We start from the raw sequence: 22,819 nt of genomic DNA, 5'->3' as shown, positions 1-22,819 counted from the left end.
CTGAGTTCCAGGACAACCATACTACACAGAGAAATCCTGTCTGGTTTGGACATGGTGGGGAATGAGGGAGTCAGGCAAAGATCATGAACCCTAATAGCTCCACTAAGAACTAGACTTCAGTTCACAAACAAAGGGCAAAAACCAATGGCCCTGACCCTGGATGAGGTGAGGCACATATGCTGGGCCAACACCCCTTTACCCTCCTTGAGTGATGACCAAATAAGGACAAAGCCTGGGACTTGTTCAGACTTGCCCAAGAATGGAGAAGCTATAGCCTTGGCCTACCCTCACTAGCCCAAACCAATTAGAAATGTACTAATATGATGCCATTTACATAAGCCAATCCTAAATAGAATGGCCACACTGCTTTTCACATTCCTGTTGCTGTCCTTAAAAAGAGCTTACAAGTCCCTCTCAGGTGTGTGCGACCCCCTATACATGTGGTATAATAAAAATGCTCTTGCTGATTGCATCATGACTAGTGGTTTTTTGGGGGACCTCTCATGGAAGAGTTGTATACACTATCCATGTGTATATTCATATGGGTGTACACACGATCCACTGCTGTGGGAAAATCCTTCTGTATGCCGTGAATATGTTTTACTCCCATTGACTAATTATAAAGCTGTTTGGCCTATAGCAAGCCAGGATTGAGTCAGGCAGGAAAGCCAAACTGAGGACTGGAATGAAGAAGGGTAGAGTCGGGGGAGACACCAGTGAGCTGCCCAAGAAGCAAGATGCTAGAGGACAGGTAAAGCCATGAGCCATGTGGTAATACAAAGATTAATAGAAATTGGTTAATTTAAAAGTAAGAGCTTAAAAGTTAGTAATAAGCCTGAGCTACTTGCTGAGCATTTTATAATTAATATAAGCTTCTGTGTGTGTGTTTACTTGGGACTGGGATATCAGGACAGAAAAGCTATGCCTCTGTTAACAATCCATGTGCATATTCATATGGATATACACACTATCCATGTGACTAAGATGAATACTTTTGGGTAGGGAAAATGTACCTTCATGTCACATGGCATATGCCACTGTTTAGATCTTATTTTTTACTATGTGCATTTTAATTTATAATGTGAACTTTAAATATTTAAATCCAGCCAGACCTTATTTGGAGCACTTCATGTTTCCAGCTGCTTTCTTGGTTGTAACTAGCTTCTTCTTCATTCTAAGCTGAATTCTTCAGAAGCGCCTTTAACCCAGTAAGTAAATATCAAACTTGCAACCTTCCCCACAAAACCTGGTCCTTCTCTAGCATCCTTCATTGTTGTAATGGCCACCACCTCAGGTAAAACAGGAGTTCAGAGCTGAGCAGGTAAAGGTACTTGCCATATAAGCCTGGCAACTTGAGTTCAATCCCCAAGATCTACATAAAGATGGAAGGAGAAGGTAGGCCTTTAATCCCAGTACTCGGGAGGCAGAGGCAGGCGGATCTCTGTGAGTTCAAGACCAGCCTCGTCTACAGAGCAAGTGCCAGGACAGGTTCCAAAGCTACAGAGAAACCCTGTCTTGAAAAAAAAAAAAAAAAACCAAAACAACAAACAAAGATGGAAGGAGAGAACCAACTCTATAAAGATATTCTTTACTGACACACACACACCGTGGCATCTGTCCACAAACACATATAGCACTCACAATAGCAATAAATAAATGAGTGCATGGTGTTTTCAACTCTGTCTCTTTCTCCTACATCCTACCAGTCACCAAGCAACTGCTCTTCTTGCACCCTTATCTGGTGATCTTCACTGAAAATGCTAAATCCAAGCACTCGCCATCTTTCTCAATTCTGCCATGGTCATCAATAGGTCTTCCCTGGGCTGCTCGTCTCTCTCCCTTGCAATCCAATGTTCTAATATATATATATGTATGTATGTATGTATGTATGTATATACATATACATATATATATATGCATGTGTGTGGTGTGTGTGTGCATGCATTCAGGCAGGTGTATGCATGTGTGTGTGTTTTCTGTCACTGCAACAGCTTTAAAAAAATCTTTTCTGTGGAGTAACATCATCAGACTAGAAAGGGGACAGAATTCTCAGTACACTCTTTTGTCATTCAGCCATCTTACTCTATATTCCATCCACCAAGGGTTCTGCTTAGCTCTTCACACTCTGAGGCCTCTCTTCAGAGGGTACCCCTCTCCCAAAAACAGCGCCACTCAGCTCTTCCTAATCTCATTACCACTCTAGCTCAGTGCAAACAGTCTCTTCAGGATGTCTTCACTGACTCTATAGATCTAGACAAACCACCTGTTATGCTGGCTTGGCATTCCTTCAGTTAGCTCAGTGTAATAACAATGAACGTAAAACAAGCAGCTTAACATATCTATCTCTGGGCTGGAGAGATGGCTCAGAGGTTAAGAGCTATTGCCTGCTCTTCCAAAGGTCCTGAGTTCAATTCCCAGCAACCACATAGTGGTTCACAACCATCTGTAATGGGGTCTGGTGCCTTCTTCTGGCCTGCAAGCATACACACAGACAGAGTATTGTATACATAATAAATAAATATTTTTTTCAAAAAATAGAGAAAACATATCTATCTCTAACAGTGTAAAGACAACGCCATTTTACTTACTACCTTATCCTAAAATAGTGTCTACTATTTAGGATAAAATAAAAGCTTAAGTTGGGGCTAGAGAGATGACTCAGTATTAAGAACACTGACTGTTCTTTCAGAGACCTAGGTTTGGTTCCCAGTATCTACACGGTGGCTCACAACTGTCTGTAATTCTAGTACCGGGGATCTGATGCCCTCCTCTGATCTCCATGGGCATCGTGCCCTCACATGGTACACAGGTATACCTGCAGGCAAAACCCACACACAAAATAAAAATAAATCTTGCTGGGCATCATGGTAGATGCCTTTAATCCCAGCACTCAGGAGGCAAAAGTAGAGACAGGCGGATCTCTGTGAATTCAACGCCAACCCAGTCTACATAGTAAGTTCCAGGCCAGCTAGTGCTTCATGGTGAGCCCCTGTCTCAAAATAAATATATTTTTAAATATTTATTTATTTATTATGTATATAGTGTTCTGCCTACATGTCAGAAGAGGGCACCAGATCTCTTTACAGATGGTTGTGAGCTACCATGTGCTTGGTGGGAATTGAACTCAGGACTTCTGAAAGAGCAGCCAGAGCTCTTAACCACTGAGCCATTTCTCCATCCCAATAATAAAAATCTTTTTAAAAAGAAAGAACAACAACAAAAGTAAATAAAACTGAACATGTACTGTTTTGTTTGTTTGCTGAATTTTTGGTTTTTGTTCTTGTTTTGAGACAGGGTCTCAGTATATAGTTCTGTCTGTCCTGAATCTTACAATGTAGATCCATTTGGCCTTAAACTTGCAGAGATCCACCTGCCTCTACCCCCTGAGTGCTAAGATCAAAAGCCTGCACCACCATGCCTAGCTGTATACTACCCAGGTTCCATTTCCAGCACCCACATTACAGCTCACAACTACCTGTAGCTCCAGCTCCAGGGGGATCTGATGCCTTTGGCTGCTGTGAGCACCAGTACTCACATGTATACACAGAAACAAATACATACGCATAACTATAAATAAAGCAAACACACAGAAATGCAAGATTAAAGGAGAGGAAGGCATATGGGAAGGGCTCAGTGGAGACCTGCAGAAGACACAGGTCCTACACATACTTACATCTCAGAAATTTCCTGATGTCTGTCCACTCACCTTGACCTCTAGGGACTGGGGGTGGCCCGAGAAGGCTGGGCTGCTGTTGTAACCAGATGTGATGCCAGAAGACAGGCTTCCACTGGAGCTGGTGCACAGGGAGCTAGAGTTGGCTAGAGTTTGTAGTTTTTCCTCTTCCTGGGAAGAAGACAGATAAAACTAGCTTCTGATGATACACCCTCGCTACCATACTCTCTCCTCTGACCTTCCCTCTCACCTCCACAGCTAACCACCACTCTTCCCAGAACCTCCTGCCTACTTCCCAGAAGCCACCACTCTCCTGCTTCCCCACGTCCCTGACTCCACACGGAAGCCTCTTCCTCCCACATTCTGGCCTGTGACAAATGTGGTCTGATGAGCGTGTAAAGGGAATAGGAGCCCAGCTTTGCGCTGGAAGCCCACCCTCCAAGTGGATCTCCATCAGAGCTGCCAGAGTCTAAGATCTGGCCCAGGTTTCAGGCCTCTCTTAAGGCAGAAGATCACTTCATTCCTCACCTTCAACAGCTGGGAGATGATCTGCTGGCGGATTCTCTGCTTTTCTTGTTCAGTCCGCTCCCTGAGCCGATCTCGAGCCTGGGCAATCTCCACTTTAGCCTCCTCACGGGCTTGATGATAGTCTCGAAGCATCAGCTCAATGTCGGAGGGTAGGTTGGCTGATCTTGACGTTGGTTCTGGGATCCTGGGGAAGTATACAGAGGGGGAAAGTCATCTTCTAACATGATGGGTGCATAAAGTATGGTCCTGCCCACCCTAGCAGGCTCAGCAAACCTCCTGCTGTCTACAAAGTCATCATTTTACGTTCTCAGGAGGTTTCTAGAAAGAGAGGAACGAGCCATTGTAAGACCCAGGCACACAGACTTGCATGAGTCCCTTTTGTCTAATGCATTCTCATGATTTCTCTCTGTTCATCTTCTGCACAGCTATACCCCATTCCCTTTTATACATCCTATTTCCATTTGCCCTAGACTTCCACATCTACCTCAGTTTATCCAGAAACCTGGAAAAGCCTCTGAGATGTTCAAATTCTAGTCCCTTTCCCCACAGAGCCTGCAGGAAGTGGGCTCTAGATTCATCCTTACCTAGTGGTCTCCACGACATCCTTCCTCAGCTGCTGCAGGTATTCTCGGCGTCTGCTGGGCAAGTCAAATTCCCAGGTGGGGAGATCCTTGTTGGGCAGGAAGCCGAGTTGTTTCTGGGGACTGAGGCTTCGTGTTCGACGAAAATTATGAAGTCGCTCAGCCCTCTCTCTCCTGAGGGTCTCTATGGTCTTTTTCTGCCTGAGACAAAATGTGATTGATTCACTGAAGCTAGTCCTACATGGCCTTCACCCTGAAGATCCCTGAGGGGAGGGTTAAGTTTCCTAAGGCCCTGCCTTACCTTGCCCACCCTCACCCTCCAGGTCCAGGACCCTTACCTGGTGTAGGGCTTCTCCCAAGAGGACACAGCAGGTTTTTGAGGAGTAAGCACCTCCCCTGTCCCACTCTGCAGCACCTTCAGCAGGGCATCTGTCTCCCCAAAGCCACGGTGCAGCTTTGCTTCTGTGAGTTCCACACTGAATGAGGGTTTCTGGACCCCAACTTGCAAAGGGATGTGCTCCAGTCGGAGGCACTCAGGATCCTGGCTGTAGTCGTCAGGAGGTTGCAGGGGCCTTTGTGTTTGGTCTGCAGAACTGGAATCACACCTGACCCCTAGATTCTCACTGACATGCAGCCCTCCACAAGATTTATCCTGAACTCTATACCAGCTATCAAACTTGTTATGAACTGGGAGGTCCCTCAGGCTGTGATGCTGGAGATCAGAGGCCACACACACATGTGAACCAGGGCAGAGCAGCCCCACAGGTTGGCAGGCCTGAAGTGACTCTACAGTAGGCCTTTGAAGCCCTGTAGCATCAGAGATGGGACAAGGGCTCAGGGGCTGAAGACCTCTCCATGAAGAAGATAGATTCAGGCTGGGCTGTGGCTCCACTATAGACACTGAGCTCTCATCCCCATTTGCTATCCTGCCCTGCCACTGACTTGGCCTCCTGCTGTCCTGTGGACCATGCTCCATGGAAGCCACCTTCTCAGGCACAAAGCAGTCATCTAATTTCAGGCTCCTGTGTCTTGGAGGAGGAGATGGCAGTCTGCTTGGGTCTCCAGTGCTGCTCGTGGGCTGAAGCTGCTGAAGGGCCTGCCCTAAGACACTAACTTGGAGACTAGAGTTCTGCTGTGGGCAGCATGGGGGGCTAGAATCAAGAACTAATTTCTCAGGACACTTTTCTAAGGGGCTCTTGCCTTCTCCATCCGGAGACCTAACTCTCCAAGAGACACCAGACTCATTAGTGGCTTGAGAATTATCCATTGAAGGTCTTGAGTTACCAACAGCAAGGTCAGGGCTGACGTTAATCTCCTGGAAGTCTTCCAGAGGATGAGCTGAGGGAGCTGATAGAGTCACACAGGCTAAGGGGTTGCTCAACTCCTGGGTGCTGGCACTAAATGTAAGGATTGGAGAGGAAGCCCTGTCCACCAGCACGGCACTCGAGGGGCCCATGTTCTTCTGGGTACTAGGCTCCTGGGTGAACTCTGAAGTACCAACTAAGAGCCCTGAGTGATGGGAGATGCTGGAACTGTTGACCACCATGGAAGATTCCTCTGGCTGCAGACTGGCAGGTGAGGAAACATCAGCAGAAGCTGGGGGGCTCACAAAAGGAAGGTTCTGCCCAAGATGGGCTTTCTGAAACTTCAAGTGTGATAAGGCCACAGGAGGGCTCTGTAGCTTATGGTGGGTACTTCCTTCATGGGGATCTGGGGATTCTGTTTCCTCTGCCCCTTTCTTCTCAAACACTTCTGGGACATCTCCCTTTTCTTGAACCATGGTGGTGATACCTGAGTCCATCACTTCAAGGATCACACTGACTTCCTGAGGCTTGACATCTTGGGCCTGGAAGTGCAGAGGAGGTAAGGCCAGGTCTGTCTGGATACCCTCATCAACAGTGGTCTGAGTAGAACCATCCATCATGAGGGCCTGTGGGGCCTCATCTGGGGAGTCACTCTTGATGTTCTGCTCCTTTGGGACTACATTTGGCTGAGAGAGGCTCCCAAGCAGCTCGGAAGTGCTGTGCAGAAGCTGTGAGAGGTGGAGAGAAAGGTTGTGCATGCTGGTCCAGGAGGCCAGTTCAGAGTCTGACATTGTCCTGGCATCAGACTGAGCAGAGATATCGGTGCAACTCCAGTGGAGCCTGCTGCCTAGGGTCTGTGTTCCCTGCTCAAAGGTATTCATCCTGGCCTGCCCCACAGCACAGCCCGTCTCAGATGGGCAAAGCAGTATGATCTTATCTACTGCAGCTGTGGCACTCCCTCCAGCCAGAGGCCACTCACTCTTCAGACAGCCTCTCCTCTCAGAAGAGCCCTCAAATGGAGGTCTCGTGTCTGGATCCCAAGCTGAGGCAACTCCTTCAGATCTAGTCAAGATATGGGGCTTTTCCATGGCAAATGAGGAACTCCCTATTTCCCAGTCTTCCTTTGAACTTTGGTTATTCTCAATATTGTTGTGCATGTTTGACTGATCCCCAGTTTTGGCGTCAGTCCTTATATGGGAATGAAATGGGGATCTCTTGTCGTCCAGGGCATTATCCATGCTGGAACACTGAGCCATATTTGATGGTATTAGGCATTGGGGTTTCTGGCTACAAGAGTCATCAACTGCACTTCCAAACACATATTGCTTCCAGCCAATATGCACAGGTCCCTGTGGACACCAGGGCAGGACATAGGAATTTTTTATGTCACTAGAACCAGAGTGCAGTACTTCTTTGTCCACCTGAGAGTGCCAGTTCTCTGGCATACCCTGGACACTCAGTTTATCTGTCTTTCCTTGATGGGCCTGTTCCAAAGTACCAGGCATCCAGTTAGTCATGAAATCAGGGGTTGGCATACATGACACAGTAGATGATGTTGGATAAGGAGGAATGACAGGTTTCAGGGGCTCGTGTTCAGTGGGGCTATTGTTCAAGTTACAAGAAGCTTTCTGATTGCAACCCTGAGTCTTTGGAGATGTTGGCAATGGATTTTCTAAGGAATGGCCCCTGAGAAGGGGGCTCCACAATCTCTTTGGCCCCTGTGCATCCTCATTTGTCAGGGAAGGAGACTCCACACTCAAATTTAATTCTTGAAGAGATCGAGATGAGCTGATCACAGAGAACTGAGGTCTAGGGGAGTACCTGGAATGCTTAGTGCCAGAGAAGACTGCAATCACAGGGACTGTGTGCCTGGGGCGGAGAGCCAGCTGTTCCCTTCTAGAGTAGAGTTGACCAGGAGTCGGGGCAGCAGACTGTGATGTTTCAGTTTGCCCCAAGGGCAGAGAAGCTGAGCCTGCAAGGTCTGAAAACAAAGTCTGGGACACAGGAGACTTGGTTACAACTATCTCCTCTCTTTCACTATCTCTAGTATGACAGCCATCAAAGCCACCTTCATTTGAAGATATTAGATTTCTGACCTGGGCATGGTCTTTGCCACCTCCTGAAGCTTGCTCTCTTTGTTGCTCTTCTTCCTCCCACGAAGTCTCAATTTGAGGATGGCAGGTGTGTTTTAATCTGTCTATAAAATTGGCTTGAGGACCCACGCAACTGTGACCCCTGACCTCAGTGGAAGGTTGTGTCTTTCCTGAGCAGTGTCTGGTAGTATTTTCTAAATGTCCATACTGAGCTGCTATTACCAGTGTACCATCAACAGATCCTTCATTTAAATTTAGGGTATGTGGTCCCTGAGTCACTACAGGAGGTTCTGGCTTGGTTTGAGGGGCCTGTGCATTCTCCCCTACAGAGTTATCCTTCCAAGTCCTCAGTGGCTCAGAGTGTGTTCCTGCAGGATTGGTTGTATAAACATCCTTAGGGGCAATGCTGGTCTTCCCTGAAATGTTTTCCTCAGAACCTTCAACTGACCTTCCACCAGCAGCTACATGGGTGAGGCCATTTGCCTTCACTTCTGAGGTGGATAGGGAATAGCGGCGTTGAGCTGGAGAGGAGACAGCAGCTGCAGTGGATGGGTTGGGGACGCTGTTGTCTACAGACCCAGGTTCTACATTAACATGCTCATGCTTGGGAAATCTCTCTACTGTTCTGTCCACTTCACAGTCCCTATATGGAACTATGGAAGGTGAGTGGACAGGATGTGGAGCAGCCTGAGGAGTTCCTTTCCTAAGGATACCGTCTCTATAACACGGCAGAGTGGAAGCATGGGAGCAGCAGGCATGAACAGCAGTAGGTTGAGAACCACTTAGTTGAGAAATCATTCTGTTCTCTTCCTCCTCATAAGATGAGTCAAGTGGCCTGCTGCCTTTAGTTCTCCCCTCTAAGACAAGGCACTCTTTTGGGCACAGACATGGCGCCTCTTTTCTAACTCCACTAAGATGCAGGCTAGGGATCTGACCTACAAGTGGAGTTGACCTTGGATTCTTGTTGTTAGCTTCATGGGCTTCTGCCAGGTCAGAGTCAACATTTCTCCACTGGACAGGATGATACATGTGAGCTTCTGCTTCAGCCTTTTTAGGAGCCCCTGGTTGAACAGCACATGGCATTGGACTTGCCTTAATTTCTTCTAAGTCAGTAGAAGCATCTGAGCACTGGACATGGTCTTTCTTGGGCCCTAAAAGGCCTGCAGAATTATCAACATGACAGATCACAGACTGACATTCATAATGGACTGCTTTTCCTTCCTGTGTGGTCACTAAGATTTTAACTGAGCCTCCTCCACATGTACAATCTAGACGTCTAGGTTCCTGATACTCTGGGATGCTGTCCTGACTACCAAAGGATATGCCCTCTGCAGTTTCCCATGCAGCTAACTGACTTTGCCCATGCAGAATCCTGCCAGGATCATCACAAGAAGTTTGAAAAGGTAAGACAGACACTTTCTCTGATCCCACTCTCCCGTCCTGCTCTACAGCTGATATAGAAAGAAGCCTGTCTGAGGCCGAAGGATCAACAAAAGACAGTGTTCTGGATGTTTCTTTCTTTGTCTCTATGACTTCAGAAGACTCAGACCATCCACTTGCTCCACAAAACTGTCTTGACTCTCTAGTACAATGTCTTTTTTCTAGACCTGGGATTATGTGAGAGGAAGCCAGCAAAAGATGCCCTGGTCCTCTGTCAGTTTCAGGGCTGGGCAGATGCTGAAAGTTCCCTGCACTGGGAGGCACAGCTTGCACTTCCTTCTCAGCATCCAAGAGGTCTGCAGACACAGCAGCTGGAGATGCCATATGCAGTCCTTGGGCTTCATTTCCATTCCTGGTGCTTCCCCACCCTAACTTAACCATTTGCTCCAGAGGTCTAGCAGCAGCCTCAGAAAAACACCCTTCTTGTGAAGTCTCATAAGGAAGGACTGTCTCCTCAGTCACAAAGTCATTAAGCTGCTTCCTCTGTGCTTTTGCCTGTCTGATCTCTGCCAAGATAGCCAGACATATGGATGCATGTATAGAGGAGTCAGGTAGCAGCAGAGGCTCTGGATCCAGCACCCTCGGTAGAGACAAGGATGTTGAGCTAGCAGACTGCTGATCGGACTTCTCTTCCGTCTGCCTTTCCTCCTCACCCTGGTCACTATCTTCCAGTAGGAGGAAACTGACCCTCTTTTCAGCCTGCCTTGAGACGCTGTCCAAGGAACTGTTTATTTCTTTTTGTACAGTTGCCTCAGATTCAGAACCCAAATCTTCCTGGATAGTCAAGCCTGTTGAAGTGACTCTGAAGTCCCCTCTCTGGTCTTCTTGGGAGCTAGTGCTTCCTGTTATCCAGTCCTCTGTCTCTAGTAGAATGCTCTCTGGTATAAGTGACTGATCATTAGCTCTCATGACTGTGGGCGTCACAGATTCACACCAGGCAGTGTGTGCAGCTGAAGCATCCCCTATACCACTTCCCTGTGGGCTACTGCTTCTGGCTCCTCCACTGTAATCCTGATGCCCTACTCCAGTTGCCAAGGAACTTCTATTAATTTTCAACATTGTAGGCTCTAACATGTACTCAACTGAAGAGATGCCTTTAGTATCAGAGGCATGTAAACAGCTTCTTGGTAAGCTTGGAAAATCCAAGGGTTGGGTACCACTCAGTTCTCTATCAGGAAGAGTTGCAGAGAAGCCTTTCTGATTATGGAACGGGGAGACAGTTTCCTGGCTGAAAAATGTACCCTTACAATCCTGGCTTGGAGTTGGAAGTTTTTGGGTCAGTGAGACCAAAGTCTCTTGCAGCTCCCCTCCCTTTTCCATGGCCAGTTCTTCAACTCTCCTGTGAGCTTTTGCATCCTCCAACTCTGAATCACTTGGGAGTTCAACAGTTTGGCTTTCCTGAACACTTCCCATAGTCTCTGGTTCCTTGAAACTTTCCAAGGTCCAAGCCCGGTCTTGGAAGTCTGATGATGCTTTTAGCAGCTCGTCATCCTTCTCAGGAGAGCTCTCTACAATGGGCTGCAATGGCAGAGCACTGGCTAACACGTTCATTCTCTTTGAAATGCTGCTAGGCTCTCTGAGAGCTATGTCCTTCTCCAAAGAATCACACATGTCCCTTGCATGCCCATCTACTCCAGGTGGTGGGTGTGAGTGTTCACTCTCAGACTTTCCCTTTTGTGCATGTCCCCTTGACCTAAAGGGGCTTCCTATGCTTTTCTGAACCTGGGCATTATTACTGATAGCATTGTTACCCTCCATTTCCCTAGCTTCACTGTCTCCAAAGATACCATCCTCAATCTGTATTGGAAAAGATGGCTGACTCTCAAAGAATGGATGTTTTCCAGAACTTCCTGGCATCAGACCATGGTCAGCCCTCTCCTGGTCCTGGCGGTCCTGGAGCATAAACTCTGTACTTGGCATTTGAGAAACATGAAGCTGCTGCTTCTGCTTGGATTCAATTTCTAAGATGTCAGTTTCCAGCTGCATTACACTCCTGATCAGCCTAGCCATTTCATCGGCACTGTTAACTCTCTTATTCTGTCTCTCTCCCAAAGGTTCTTCTTTGGACTTTATTTCTTGGGATGGCCTATGAGCCTTGCATTCTCTAGGTTTTCTTTCCTGAGAGCACATGGTTAGATGACACCTTTCACAGGTGTACTGGGTTCCTGGAAGACTAAACTCTTCTTGGATGTCTTTGGAAATCACCTCCCTGGGAAGCACTGTTTCATTCCTCCCTTCCCACCTGTGAGGTGGCCTCCCACCTCCTGTCATGATCTCCGGGCTGCTCACTCGACTGTGCAGCGATCTGGACGTCAAAGGAAGAGCAGTTTCCTCAGGTAGGACCTTCTCCAGGTCTAAATTGGTGATCTTACCAATGAAGTCAGACCTGGCTCCAGATGAAGACTGGCTGTGAACAGCACAGGCCTGGATCTGTGGTGGGAGTGGGCTCTGTTCTTCCCCACTTGCCTGGGAATCACAGATGAAGAGCAAAGTCTTTGACTCAGAGCCGTCAAAGGTGACACTGCAGTGATGCCAGGCAGAGGCCCCTCCTCCTTCCTCATCGACTGAGAAGCTGTACTTTTTATTTAAAATTCCAAGTTGATTTCCACATTCACAAACTTTGAGGCTGGTAGAAGGGAGATGATGTCTGTTCTGAGCAAAAAAACAGTAAGCAGAATGGTGGTTTCCTTCCTTTCCCGTATTTCTAGAGCATTGCTCCAGTTCTTCAGTGACTTCCGTCTTCAGATGAGTTGGCCTCCTTGTCACCTGCTGAGACGCGTCAGTCTTAGAATTCTGGCCTTGTGACAACTTGGGTAAGTTATTCCTCCAGTTAGCTTTCTGGAGGACCCAATAGCTATGACCAAAGCCCCAGGCTTCCCTGGGGGGTGGGGATGGCACCCAGGCTTCCCTGCAGGCTGGAATCTCTAAGGCAGTTTCTGTCAGGGCATCCCTGCTTTTGGTTACATAAAATGTTTCCAAGGAAGGTGGCTGTAGAGAAGATGGGAAAGGACTCCAGGGAGCAGAGTGCAGGAAGAGCTCTGGACCTGATGGGAAAGCACAAGAAGCATCTGTATGTGTTCCATCTGCTTCCTTGGCATGCTGCTGAGAATCTGCCTTCTCCTCCAGCAGTGGCTGCTGACAGCTCTTGTGACTTAGTCTTGGCTGAACAACAGTGCTTTTTTCGAGAAGAGTCCCATCTTGGGGGCAGTGGTCTGCTTTGGTAGGTAAGATATCACGATTGTGAAAAGCCTTCTTCTGGAAGAAATACTGCCCAGAGGAAGTTATCAGCCCAGGGTTCCTACTACCCTGAAGGCACCCTCCCAAGCTGGTCTGTTTGACTTCCCATGCTTCTGTCATATAATTTGGTGTCTTATTTCCTGCTATACAGGTCTGTGCATTTATAGATCCAGAAGTCAGTGATTCTAGGTCTGCCGAGTATGCCCCATTGTAACTCCCGTTCTCGATGGCACTCAAGAGATCAGAACTTTCTAAGTTGTAACTCCCGTTCTCGATGGCACTCAAGAGACCAGAACTTTCTAAGTTGTAACTCAAACTGTCATGCTCTTTCTCTGCTCTTAAGTGTCTGACTTTTGATATGTGGACTGGAAAGTAGCTGAAACCTAAATTTTTAGATGCCCCAGGGTCAACTGGCAACTGAGTATCTACTTTATCAGAAGCTTCAGCTAGGGAGCTGGACTCTTCCTCTAGGCAGGAGAAAGCTGGCCTGGGCTCTCCCACAGCTTCCAAAACAGAATTAGTAGAGAGTTCAAGGAGATACTTCTGCTGAAGGGAAGCCCAGTTCTTCTCATGAATACTACCTTCATGAGCCAGTGAGGTGGCAGAGGGAGCCAGCACACTTGACGTGTCAGAATTGTGTGACTCTTCAGAGATGCCATGGTAGGTCAGGTCAGGAATTTCTTTGTCCCGGAAGACACCATCAGCTCCTGGCTGAAGGAACCTTTGACTTCCACAAACTGAGGGCTTGGATATATCAGAAGCAGAGGTTATGTACAAACCTGAACTACAGGGTGGCTTAGTACTGCCTTGGGGCAGTTTGTAGCTAGGTGACAGGACTGTACCTGGTGGCTTTACTTCTTCCATATTTAGCCTGTGTCTAGGCATCTCATCACGGGGCTGAATTTCATGTACATCAGGACTTGGACATAAAGAATGCACAGTCGCTGAGGGGCTGCTGGGATTGACCTTAGAGTCACAAGAGAACCAGGAATCCACAGATACCAGGGGGCTCTCTCTTGTAAGCTGCATGCCTTGGAGAGAGTTGGCTTGTTCAGAATAGCTTGCCTCCATTTCTGACTCAGGCTGCTCACAGTGGGGCTGGAACTCAGGATCAAGGTAAAATGAATTGCTCTTTGTCAGGAAGGCATTAGGCCTGACTCCTGTTCTGTGCTTGATAGGGCTAGGCGTGCATGTTGCCTCCTGGTCTACTGCAGGTAGGGCGGCCTTGTGCAGGTGCCAAAAAGTCTCTGTAGGCATCTCATCAGAAGAACCAAGGAAAGGTTCCTCTTGCCTATCTTCTCCCAGTTCTTCAGCATCAGTCAGGCTGTCCAGGGAAAAGCTCCTTTGTGCTTGACCACATAAGGTACTGTCTGAGGGCTTCAGGAGGTGTCTCACAGAGACTGAAATTCTGGCCCTTGAATGCCCATGGTTCATGGTGGAATGTTCATCCCCTGAGTCTTCTGAGGGGCTGTGGTACCCTTTCTCAACAAGTGAATCCTCAGATATTTGACTAATGTCACTTTCAGAGTTCTCTCGAGCTGGAAGATGCCATGTTCCCTGAAGGTCCTCTGGCTTCAGCCGCTCCTTTGGGACTTTGGCACAGACATAAGAGAGAGAATCCACTGAGTAACTGCTATCATTGTCAGATAAATCATTGTCCTTCTCTCTTACACAATCCCTTATAGGTCTGGAATCTGTGCAGAAGGCCAGCGCATCTGGATCCCCTGTGCTAGGTTGTCTTTTTAAAGAACTGCCATGAGGCGAACGAGAGAACTTTTTGGCAATATCTCTGGCCCTAGCTGCCAGCACCCTCTGATGTTTTTTTGATGCCTTGCTTGGAGGTGTTGGTTTGGATTCTGTCTGAAAAGTCGTAATTACTTTCCCATGCCCAGCTGCTTGCTCGGCTCCACTGAGATAAGTAGAGTGGGCAGTGGTTTCTTTGGGAGCCTTGTAGGTTCCACAGCTCCGCTCTTTTTGCCATCCAGTTTGTGTGTTGCCAGCGGCTTCTAGTCCCTTAGCCCTTCTGGTCTGTGCAGCAGGGGTGTGGGTCCTTGAACCATCTCTTGACTTTAGCTTTTTAGTTGCTAGGCCCTGGGAAGACATCTGACAGGACTGCTTGCTCAAGGACTCAATTTCCTGGCTACTGACAGACTCATGGCTCACAGTGAGACAGGTGCCTTGGGTAGAGACTCCCTTCCTGGTTGAGGCTCCCCTGGCAGGATAGCGCCTCCAGCCTGGTGGGTGGAGGCTGTTCCTGCCCCGGCAACCTGTTCTTGGAGGGTAAGCAGTAGCCTTGGGAATGCAATCTGCTGATAGGGTTTTTTCTGGTATTTGGTGAATTGGGTCAGGAACAGGTGGTGACATGGTAGAAGGATCCCAGTTCATGAAAGCACTGTGGAAATAAGGAAAGCCATCTCAGAAAAGTAATGTCCCCTACGTACTATCAACAGAAGGGATATAGCTCTGAAAGAGGATGGAAAGCAGGCAATGCCACTCACCGTGTCCTACAGTCCTCTGCTCAATACATACAAAAGCAGACTGTTGACAACAGAACTCTGGCGTTCAGAATTCTCAGGTGCATACTGTCACTCAACCCCCGCCCTCAACTGCTTTATCTTAGGAAAAAGTTTAAATGAATTCTATTTCAAGCAGTTGTCCATGTGAGGAAAGCAGGAACAATTGTAATCCTATAAAGACTCAAGCGGATAGATCTAAGAGGTGGTACCATCTACAGAACTCATCCACTCTGCACACTAATAAGAAACAGGAAAGAATGACTATAGGAACTTCAAAAACTTAACAGTAGGTGGCAGTATACAAATCCAATTAGATCTTGATTTGAAAATCCAATTCACATTTGAAGCATCTTGAGAAAATGGAGTGTGACCCGGGTTTACATTCTATCACGCTATCAACCTTGATCTTGGTAGATATGATTTGGTAGGTATGACAGAATATATTTTTAGAGGTACATACTTAAAGAAATGGTGTTGAAATTACATGACATTGCTTTAAATACTTTGGAAGATAGGATGGCAGGACTAGGAACGAATGTAGCACATCTTTATAATTGCTGGAAATAGGTGCTGCATAAGTCTCGCAACTTTGTCCACGTTTAAAGTTTTCCCATAATAAAAAATTGGTTTTTCTGCCCAGTTATTTAAAGAACAAAAAGGCGAGCAAGCATAACAGCGACAGACATTGTGTAATCTTCTGAGCAAGGCCAAGGATACACAGAGCAAGACATGAGCCTCTACTCCAGGAAATCTGGGAGATAATATGCTTCCCACCCTGTGACAGCAGACAGCGAGTGAGGAGCAGAGGAGGCAGATCCAGAAAGGAGCCTGGGAGTCATGTGTCAGTTCAGGGAGGAGGCAGCCTGTGAGATCAAGGAGGCCTGTGGGGGTAGGCCAGAGAAGAAGCTGCATCTGGACAGTCTAGGTCTAAGACATACATGCAAATGAGGCGAGCTCCTTTAGAAGAAGAAGTGAGCTGGGGCAAGAGTGGCTCTGCAAGGCCAAGAAACAGCCTGACTGTGAGAAGATGCAGACAGAGGAGAGAAGCCTGAAGGACCAGAGGAACGAACACCTCTCCACCTCACACATAAAGAACACTGCCTGGACAGCTGGGTTAACTCCAGCTCCTGTGCACATCACTGGTACCTGTGTAGCCGGGACAGGCGTTGGCTGCAGAGCTTTCGGAGGCTTAGAGAGCTGCAAGTTGTCCATCTGCTTCTACGCTGAGAACCTGAGCGTGAGGTGTTAGAGCTGGAGACCCAACTTGGGGCCTTGGAGGCACCATCATCTGGGAGCCAAAAGAGTGCCCTGAGCTGCTCCAGTCTTCTCTGGGTCTCTAGCAGCCTCCGCTTCTTAATAATTCTCTCCAGCTGGAATGAGACCTTCTTCTGCCTGATGTTCCACACCGCAGCCCGAGGAGTGCGTGTCCACAAGTGCTGCAGCTGCAGCACCCTCTTCTGGCTTTGAACCAGAGGGGATGGTAGGGTCTGAGGATCTGTTGGAAGCCAAGCATCAGGTGCCACAAAGGCCTCAAGTTCTTTCTCTTCTCCACTGTTGTCTTCTTGCTGTGCCTCCTGTAAGCTGGCTAGCCAGGTCTCGTCTCTGAGTAGCCACTGCTGGTCTGGGAACCAAAAACACCCAGAGAGAAGGTCAGCACTTTCTGCCTATGGCTGCCTAGACTCAGACATCTCCAGCCATGGCAGGAGCTGTGAGGAGTGGAATGGATTTGATAGAGTGGTGTGGCAAGTGAGAGCTATAGGGCCTCCCTACTGAAGGGGAAGGAAAGGAAGATGTGTAGGCCTCAATGTAACAGTGGACAAGTGGGGCGGGTGGAAATGCACAGACAAGCGTGCCACTGGAGGGACTCAGCAGAAGGTGCATCATTCTGAGGGGCCATAGAGCAGTCCATTTGCTTATTTCCAACCCCCTTGTGTGAGCCTCTGGTCTCTAAAAGAAGGAGAGAACACCTAGTACAAAAGATTCCATTCTATCACAAAGACAACAAAAGCCAGAATACAGAAGCTTGGCAGCATGGAACTGAAGGAGGCAGGCGAAGCAGACACCTTAGACAAAGGCACCTACTGTCTTTTATCTGCTGACTGTTATGTATCTGGTCCAATTCTGGGTCCTTCTGAATGCTACTCTGCCCTTCTACAGCCTGTTGCCTCAGATTCTCCACGTAACATTGCTGTTGCTCAGTCTGGGCTTTGTGGGAGATCTCGCCATTTCTTGATGTCTGCTGGTCCTTGTCACACTCCTCTTCCAGCACTTTCCTGTGACAAAAGGTCCAGGGTCACCCAAGCAAATCAAACTCAAACTTAAGTCCCTCTGAGCGTACTCCTGAATTCAACAAGGTAGAAAGAACTTCAGACATCTGGCCTTGGAACAAACAGGTGTGTTGTCATAGGCAACTCATGAAGTCATAGAACAGGAACAGAGAAGAGTCATCAGACTATCATGTTCTTAGAATTGTGGGTTTAGCAGAAACCCAAATTCACTTTCATAAGGAAATTATGAGAGTAACCCTATTTAGCCCTAACTGCCTGGGAACTCACTATATAGAGCAAGCTAGGCTTGAACTCACAGAGTTCCACCTGCCTCTGCCTCCTGAATGCTGGGATTAAAGGCAAGTTCAACCACATAGTTCATAAGGAAATCATAAGAGTTAAAGGCACAAAAAGCCAAGTGTGGGGTGGCACATGCCTTTAACCCTAATATTCTGGTTGCATAGGCAGGAGAATTATGAGTTTGAAGTTAGTTTTCCTGTCTCAAAAATAAATAAGTAAAATAAAAGATAGCTAAATTAAGAAGCTCTGTCCAGACTGGGGAGATGGCTTAGTGGAGAAAGCATTTGTCATGTGAATATGAGGATCAGGGTTTGGATCCCAGAATACATATAAAAGCCAAACAGGCATGGTAGCTATCTGGAATCCCAGCCCTTGGAAGGCAGAGGATTCCCCAGTACAAGTTGACTAGTCTAGAATTGGCAAGCTTTGGTGTCAGTGAGAGACCCTGCCTTAATAAATAGAATGGAACCATTGAGAAATGTTGATGTCAACTTTAGGCCTACACACATACTCCAAACGTGTACATTCATATACACACACACAGAAGCACGTTGACCTTTAAAAATGAAAGAACTGAAAGAATTAAGGGTTTCTACTAAAATTTCCCCCAGGAAATACAGAAAAAATAACTTCAGAAATACTGGAAAGAAAAACAGTTAACCCAAAACATTTTGTACATATATTTATATATATATATGTAATATGTGTGTTTGTATTACAACTCCAAACCTGAGCCACAGTAATGGCTGAATTATAAACACAAACCCATCAGCGAGGCCTAGATAAACCCTGCTAAAACCCATAGAACATCAGATCCAAGAAGCAGAGTAGGGATCCATATATTCTGAATCCCCTGGGGTTACTCAATTTTCTTCCCTGGGTGTTTCCCCAGTTCTCAGATTTACACTTGCTTGTTTGTAGGAGAGCGCTCATTCCTTCTGGGGAAGTAGCAGCTACAGCAATTCTGCATGGGGCTGCAAGGAAGACTGCAGGATGACAGTGTAATTACCCAAGCTGCCACACAGCCTCAGCCAGAAGGATGCCTCTGCTAAGCACATTTTTCAAGTTCCCTGGGTAGGTAAAAAAAGAAAATAACTACGCTACATGTCTAGATGTGGTACCAAAACCAAGTTCTCATTACTGGGCAGTCAAGGACCTATATCTAGCAATGGTTGCCTTTCATCTTAGGTAACTCCAGCATCCCCTAGATACTGCCTGGTTACCACCTATTGCCAGGACTCTGCTGTACCCTCTCTCTCCCTGGCAGTTGTCCTCTGCTATCTCAGGGCCTCACAGTCTGCAGCAGGATTTAGCAGTGGTTACTATTACTGTAGCAGCAGTGGGAGCTTCTTCTGGGATCTAGACATTTAAAGGTAAGTGTCACAACTTACCCCCCAACTCCAAATGAGAAATGCAAAGAGCACATCTTGGAGGACAAAATTCCTTCCTGGTCCAGATAACTACTACAAGGAGAAAATGGCCATTTCCCTCCAGTTTAGAAAAAGCTCTGGCCCTCTGAAATGCTCCTCCAGGAATAAACGAGGAACAGCAGCCTAGGATGAGGGCAGCCCTGGAGCCAAGCCCAGGTAAGAGTAGAAGGAAAGACTGCCCACAAATCCAGATGGGTCATGCATTTTCCTCTGTCAGTTCCACCCCCTAGCCCCTTTGTCCAATCACTAGCTTGGGAGGCATACCACCTAACAAGGGCTGGCACCAGATACTGGCTACTGTAGATGGATAGGCCCAGCACAACCTATAGGCCCTCAAGCTGGTGCTGAAAGGGCTTGATTCTGAATTCCTTCACTGTCCTTGGATAGAGAGCATCTTCCTTCTGAGTATTGATGAAAGATCATGTCAGTGCCCATGGAGCTGAGGATCCTAAAGATTTTAAAGGTAGGAGGAGACTACAGAGCACTCTGGGGAGGACAGTGAGCTACCTGAGACAAGAGGACAAGGAAGAAAGGAAAGCAGCTTTCCTGGAGCCTCACAGTCACTGGGGCCATGGGAATGTGGGTATGCCCACTCAAATCCTTTGGTCCTTATCACAGGATCCCTGGAAGGGGATAGCCACACTCTTTTTTTTTTTTTTTTTTTTTTTTTTTTTTTTTTTGGTTTTTCGAGACAGGGTTTCTCTGTGGTTTTGGAGCCTGTCCTGGAACTAGCTCTTGTAGACCAGGCTGGTCTCGAACTCACAGAGATCCGCCTGCCTCTGCCTCCCGAGTGCTGGGATTAAAGGCGTGCGCCACCATCGCCCGGCCACACACTCTTAATTTAGAGGTAAGGAAACAGGGTCAGAGAGTTAAGTGACTGGCCTGAGATCACACAGCCTTTATGTGGCAGGGCCAGGTGTCAGTCTGTTTGCCCAATTCCAATGCACCTTTTCTGTATCCGGAGCTCTTTATGTTGCAGTGTTTTTCCCGATAAACTCTGCACTTTGAGAAAAACCAGGTCTTCACTCTGTCTTCCTAACAGAAACCTTACCCAAAACAAAGTCTCCTTCATAGCTTCCCCACAAAACAGGAAATCCTCTCTGAGAAAACAAGAACTTTGGCCTTAGATCCTAATTCTTCTTGGCCTGGATATCTTTGTCAGCTTTTCCAACTTGCCCTTCACTCCACAGGACCCCAAGACCTAGGATCACACTCCCTTAAACCTCTGCTGTAGCAAAGTTCAACCTGTGAGCACTCTGTGAGGGTGCACTGCTCACCCCCACCCCAGTCCGACAGCTCCCACTATTGTGTCAGACCCAAGACTGTCTTCATCTGCCATTGACTGTTCCTGACCAGAAGAACCTTCTGTGAATCCTGACTCACAGGCGCTTGGTGTTCTTGTTAGTGATCTCACTGGTACCAAGTCCTCTGCTGAACTTTCCTACAGTTAGATATGATGGTGACAGTATAGGTCAGTCTAGCTAAAAAGAACAACAGAGCTTCCAGGGGCAAACCCAAGAAGGAGATTCTGTATAAGAAGGATAATGAACTAGAAAACCAGCTGCTGTCAATTGCATATAAAACTAACTCAAAAGTTTAAAGTTTATCACAAAGCAGGTGAAGCAGGAGCAAGAACAAAATCTCAAGATGCTTTCTTATTGTCCTCGTAGGCCCTGCTGTCTCATGTGCACAGCTATGCATTGCTGGTTATGAGAGAATAAAGAAGAGATTAATTTTTTAGAATCCAGAGGAAGCCATATAATCTGGAAACTAACAGAAGTATGTAGTATGAGCTCATGCATCGGGATTTAAAGGGAACTGTGGGGAAGTGAGGTTTAGAGCAGTACCAAAGATGTCTGCTAACACTTGACAGTTATATCTTGTTGGCAGGGGAGATGCATGTCTTTCAGAGAGGAGAGATGAAATACCAAACAGGAAGCAAATGAAGGCCATGGCTACCTGAGTTACAAACTCTGCATTCAGTTCAGCATTTTCAGACTACTCATGGTCAGTTTTTCATTGCTGTAGCAAACACTTGAGAGAAAACGCTTGAGAAAAGGATTCATCTTAGCCCACTAGTTCAGAGGCCCCACACCTCCACAGCTTGGGGCGTGAGCATCACTGTGGGGGATGGTGCAGAGCGGCTCACCTCATGGACAATGGAAGGTAGAGAGGAGAATGGGGGAGAACGATGCACCCCCCAAAATGCACCTCCAGTAACCTACTTCCTCCAGCTTTACTCTACCTCCCGAAGGTTCCAGAACCTCAAAGGGTATGCTACAAGATGGAGCCTGCGGGAAACCTTTCATTTTCAAGCCATAATACTTGTTCAAGTCAATCAGGATCAGATGTGATCAGACCTTTGTTGTTAACAAACCCTTCCCGGTTCCATTCCGTTATGGACTAAGAAGCAAAGCCAGGAGACTCCACTGGTACAAGCAGCAGATTCTCACCTCTCCTTCCAAAGGACAGGACAGAGACCCAGTCTTGAGGCAGTGACATCTCCGTCCAAGTCCAACCATTCCAAAGAGCAACGGCTGTCAAGAGCCTCTCCAACCTGGGATAAGGAAAAAGCAAAGAGCCTAATGGAGCATGCAGAAGCTTCCCTAACAGCCACTCAGAAATCGCAGCCAGGCTTACCTTAAGCCTGTTGTGCCGCAGCAAAGCAGCCTCAGCTGGGTGGTTAAATCGGAACTTCTGTGCTTTCCCCAGGGTGATGACAGCTCCTTTGACACACAGACAAGAGTTCAGTCCATGATTGTGCTCTGAGTACATACTGTTAGATAAATTTTGCTAAGTTGATATGTATTAATTATACATCTCGCAATTACAATCAGATAAACAGCAGGACAAGTTTCAGGTAGCATAGTCAGAGAAACTTCATGAAGAGGCAGACTATGAGTTCAGTTTCAGAGAACAGGATTTGAATGGATTAGTACTAGAGTGATATGACACCAAGTCTTTACAGCACACTAAGAACAACTTCAAAAAACAAACAAACAAACAGACTTCATCCAATCCTGCCTTATGCTCCCATTATCTCAGATGGAGAAACTAAGGCTCAGATAAACAAGCACAAATTTCCACGAGTCATTCTCTACTCTTGGGTCCTAGAAGGAGGATTGTATTAAGAAGTCTTCGGGTCTCGGTACAGAGGTTGAATAACACATGGTTGAAGCTTGCTTTATTGAGCTCTGTGGGGTCCTGAGGTTGAGGATGTCCATCATTCATGCAGATATACACAGGGAGGTAGACAGTCCTACCTTGAGTCAGACGGCAGGAAGCAGTGACCTCTCGGCCATTGACTGTACAGCGTGCCCCTTGGGTAGGCCGGAGAATGACCACCCCACAAGTGCTAGTGATTGTGCAGTGGTCCCTCTCAATCCACTGGCCCTGAAGGACTAAAGAGGTGTGGGGGAGGGGTAACCTGAGTGGGTTAGCCATTCAGGA

The 22,819-nt window shown here is 47.2% G+C and overlaps 1 protein-coding gene across 1 annotated transcript in view; it reads right to left on the bottom strand.

The window, feature by feature from the left end:
- Stard9 (StAR related lipid transfer domain containing 9) overlaps window positions 1-22,819 on the bottom strand; it is a gene marked incomplete at its 5' end in the record, with an annotated part of 52,037 nt that overhangs the window by 9,313 nt on the left and 19,905 nt on the right. Inside the window, 9 exons of the mRNA XM_026787860.1 lie at window positions 3,707-3,844; window positions 4,202-4,385; window positions 4,786-4,983; window positions 5,121-15,248; window positions 16,519-16,993; window positions 17,455-17,645; window positions 21,823-21,926; window positions 22,010-22,095; window positions 22,633-22,770. Of these exons, the coding sequence (XP_026643661.1) occupies window positions 3,707-3,844; window positions 4,202-4,385; window positions 4,786-4,983; window positions 5,121-15,248; window positions 16,519-16,993; window positions 17,455-17,645; window positions 21,823-21,926; window positions 22,010-22,095; window positions 22,633-22,770 (11,642 nt within the window). The remainder of the gene's footprint in view (window positions 1-3,706; window positions 3,845-4,201; window positions 4,386-4,785; window positions 4,984-5,120; window positions 15,249-16,518; window positions 16,994-17,454; window positions 17,646-21,822; window positions 21,927-22,009; window positions 22,096-22,632; window positions 22,771-22,819) is intronic.

Source organism: Microtus ochrogaster (assembly GCF_000317375.1).
Source record: "Microtus ochrogaster isolate Prairie Vole_2 chromosome 14 unlocalized genomic scaffold, MicOch1.0 chr14_random_1, whole genome shotgun sequence".
Classification (NCBI taxonomy): Eukaryota; Metazoa; Chordata; class Mammalia; order Rodentia; family Cricetidae; genus Microtus; species Microtus ochrogaster.
Note: the sequence above shows the minus strand (reverse complement) of the source record. Positions and strands in the feature narration are given on the sequence as shown.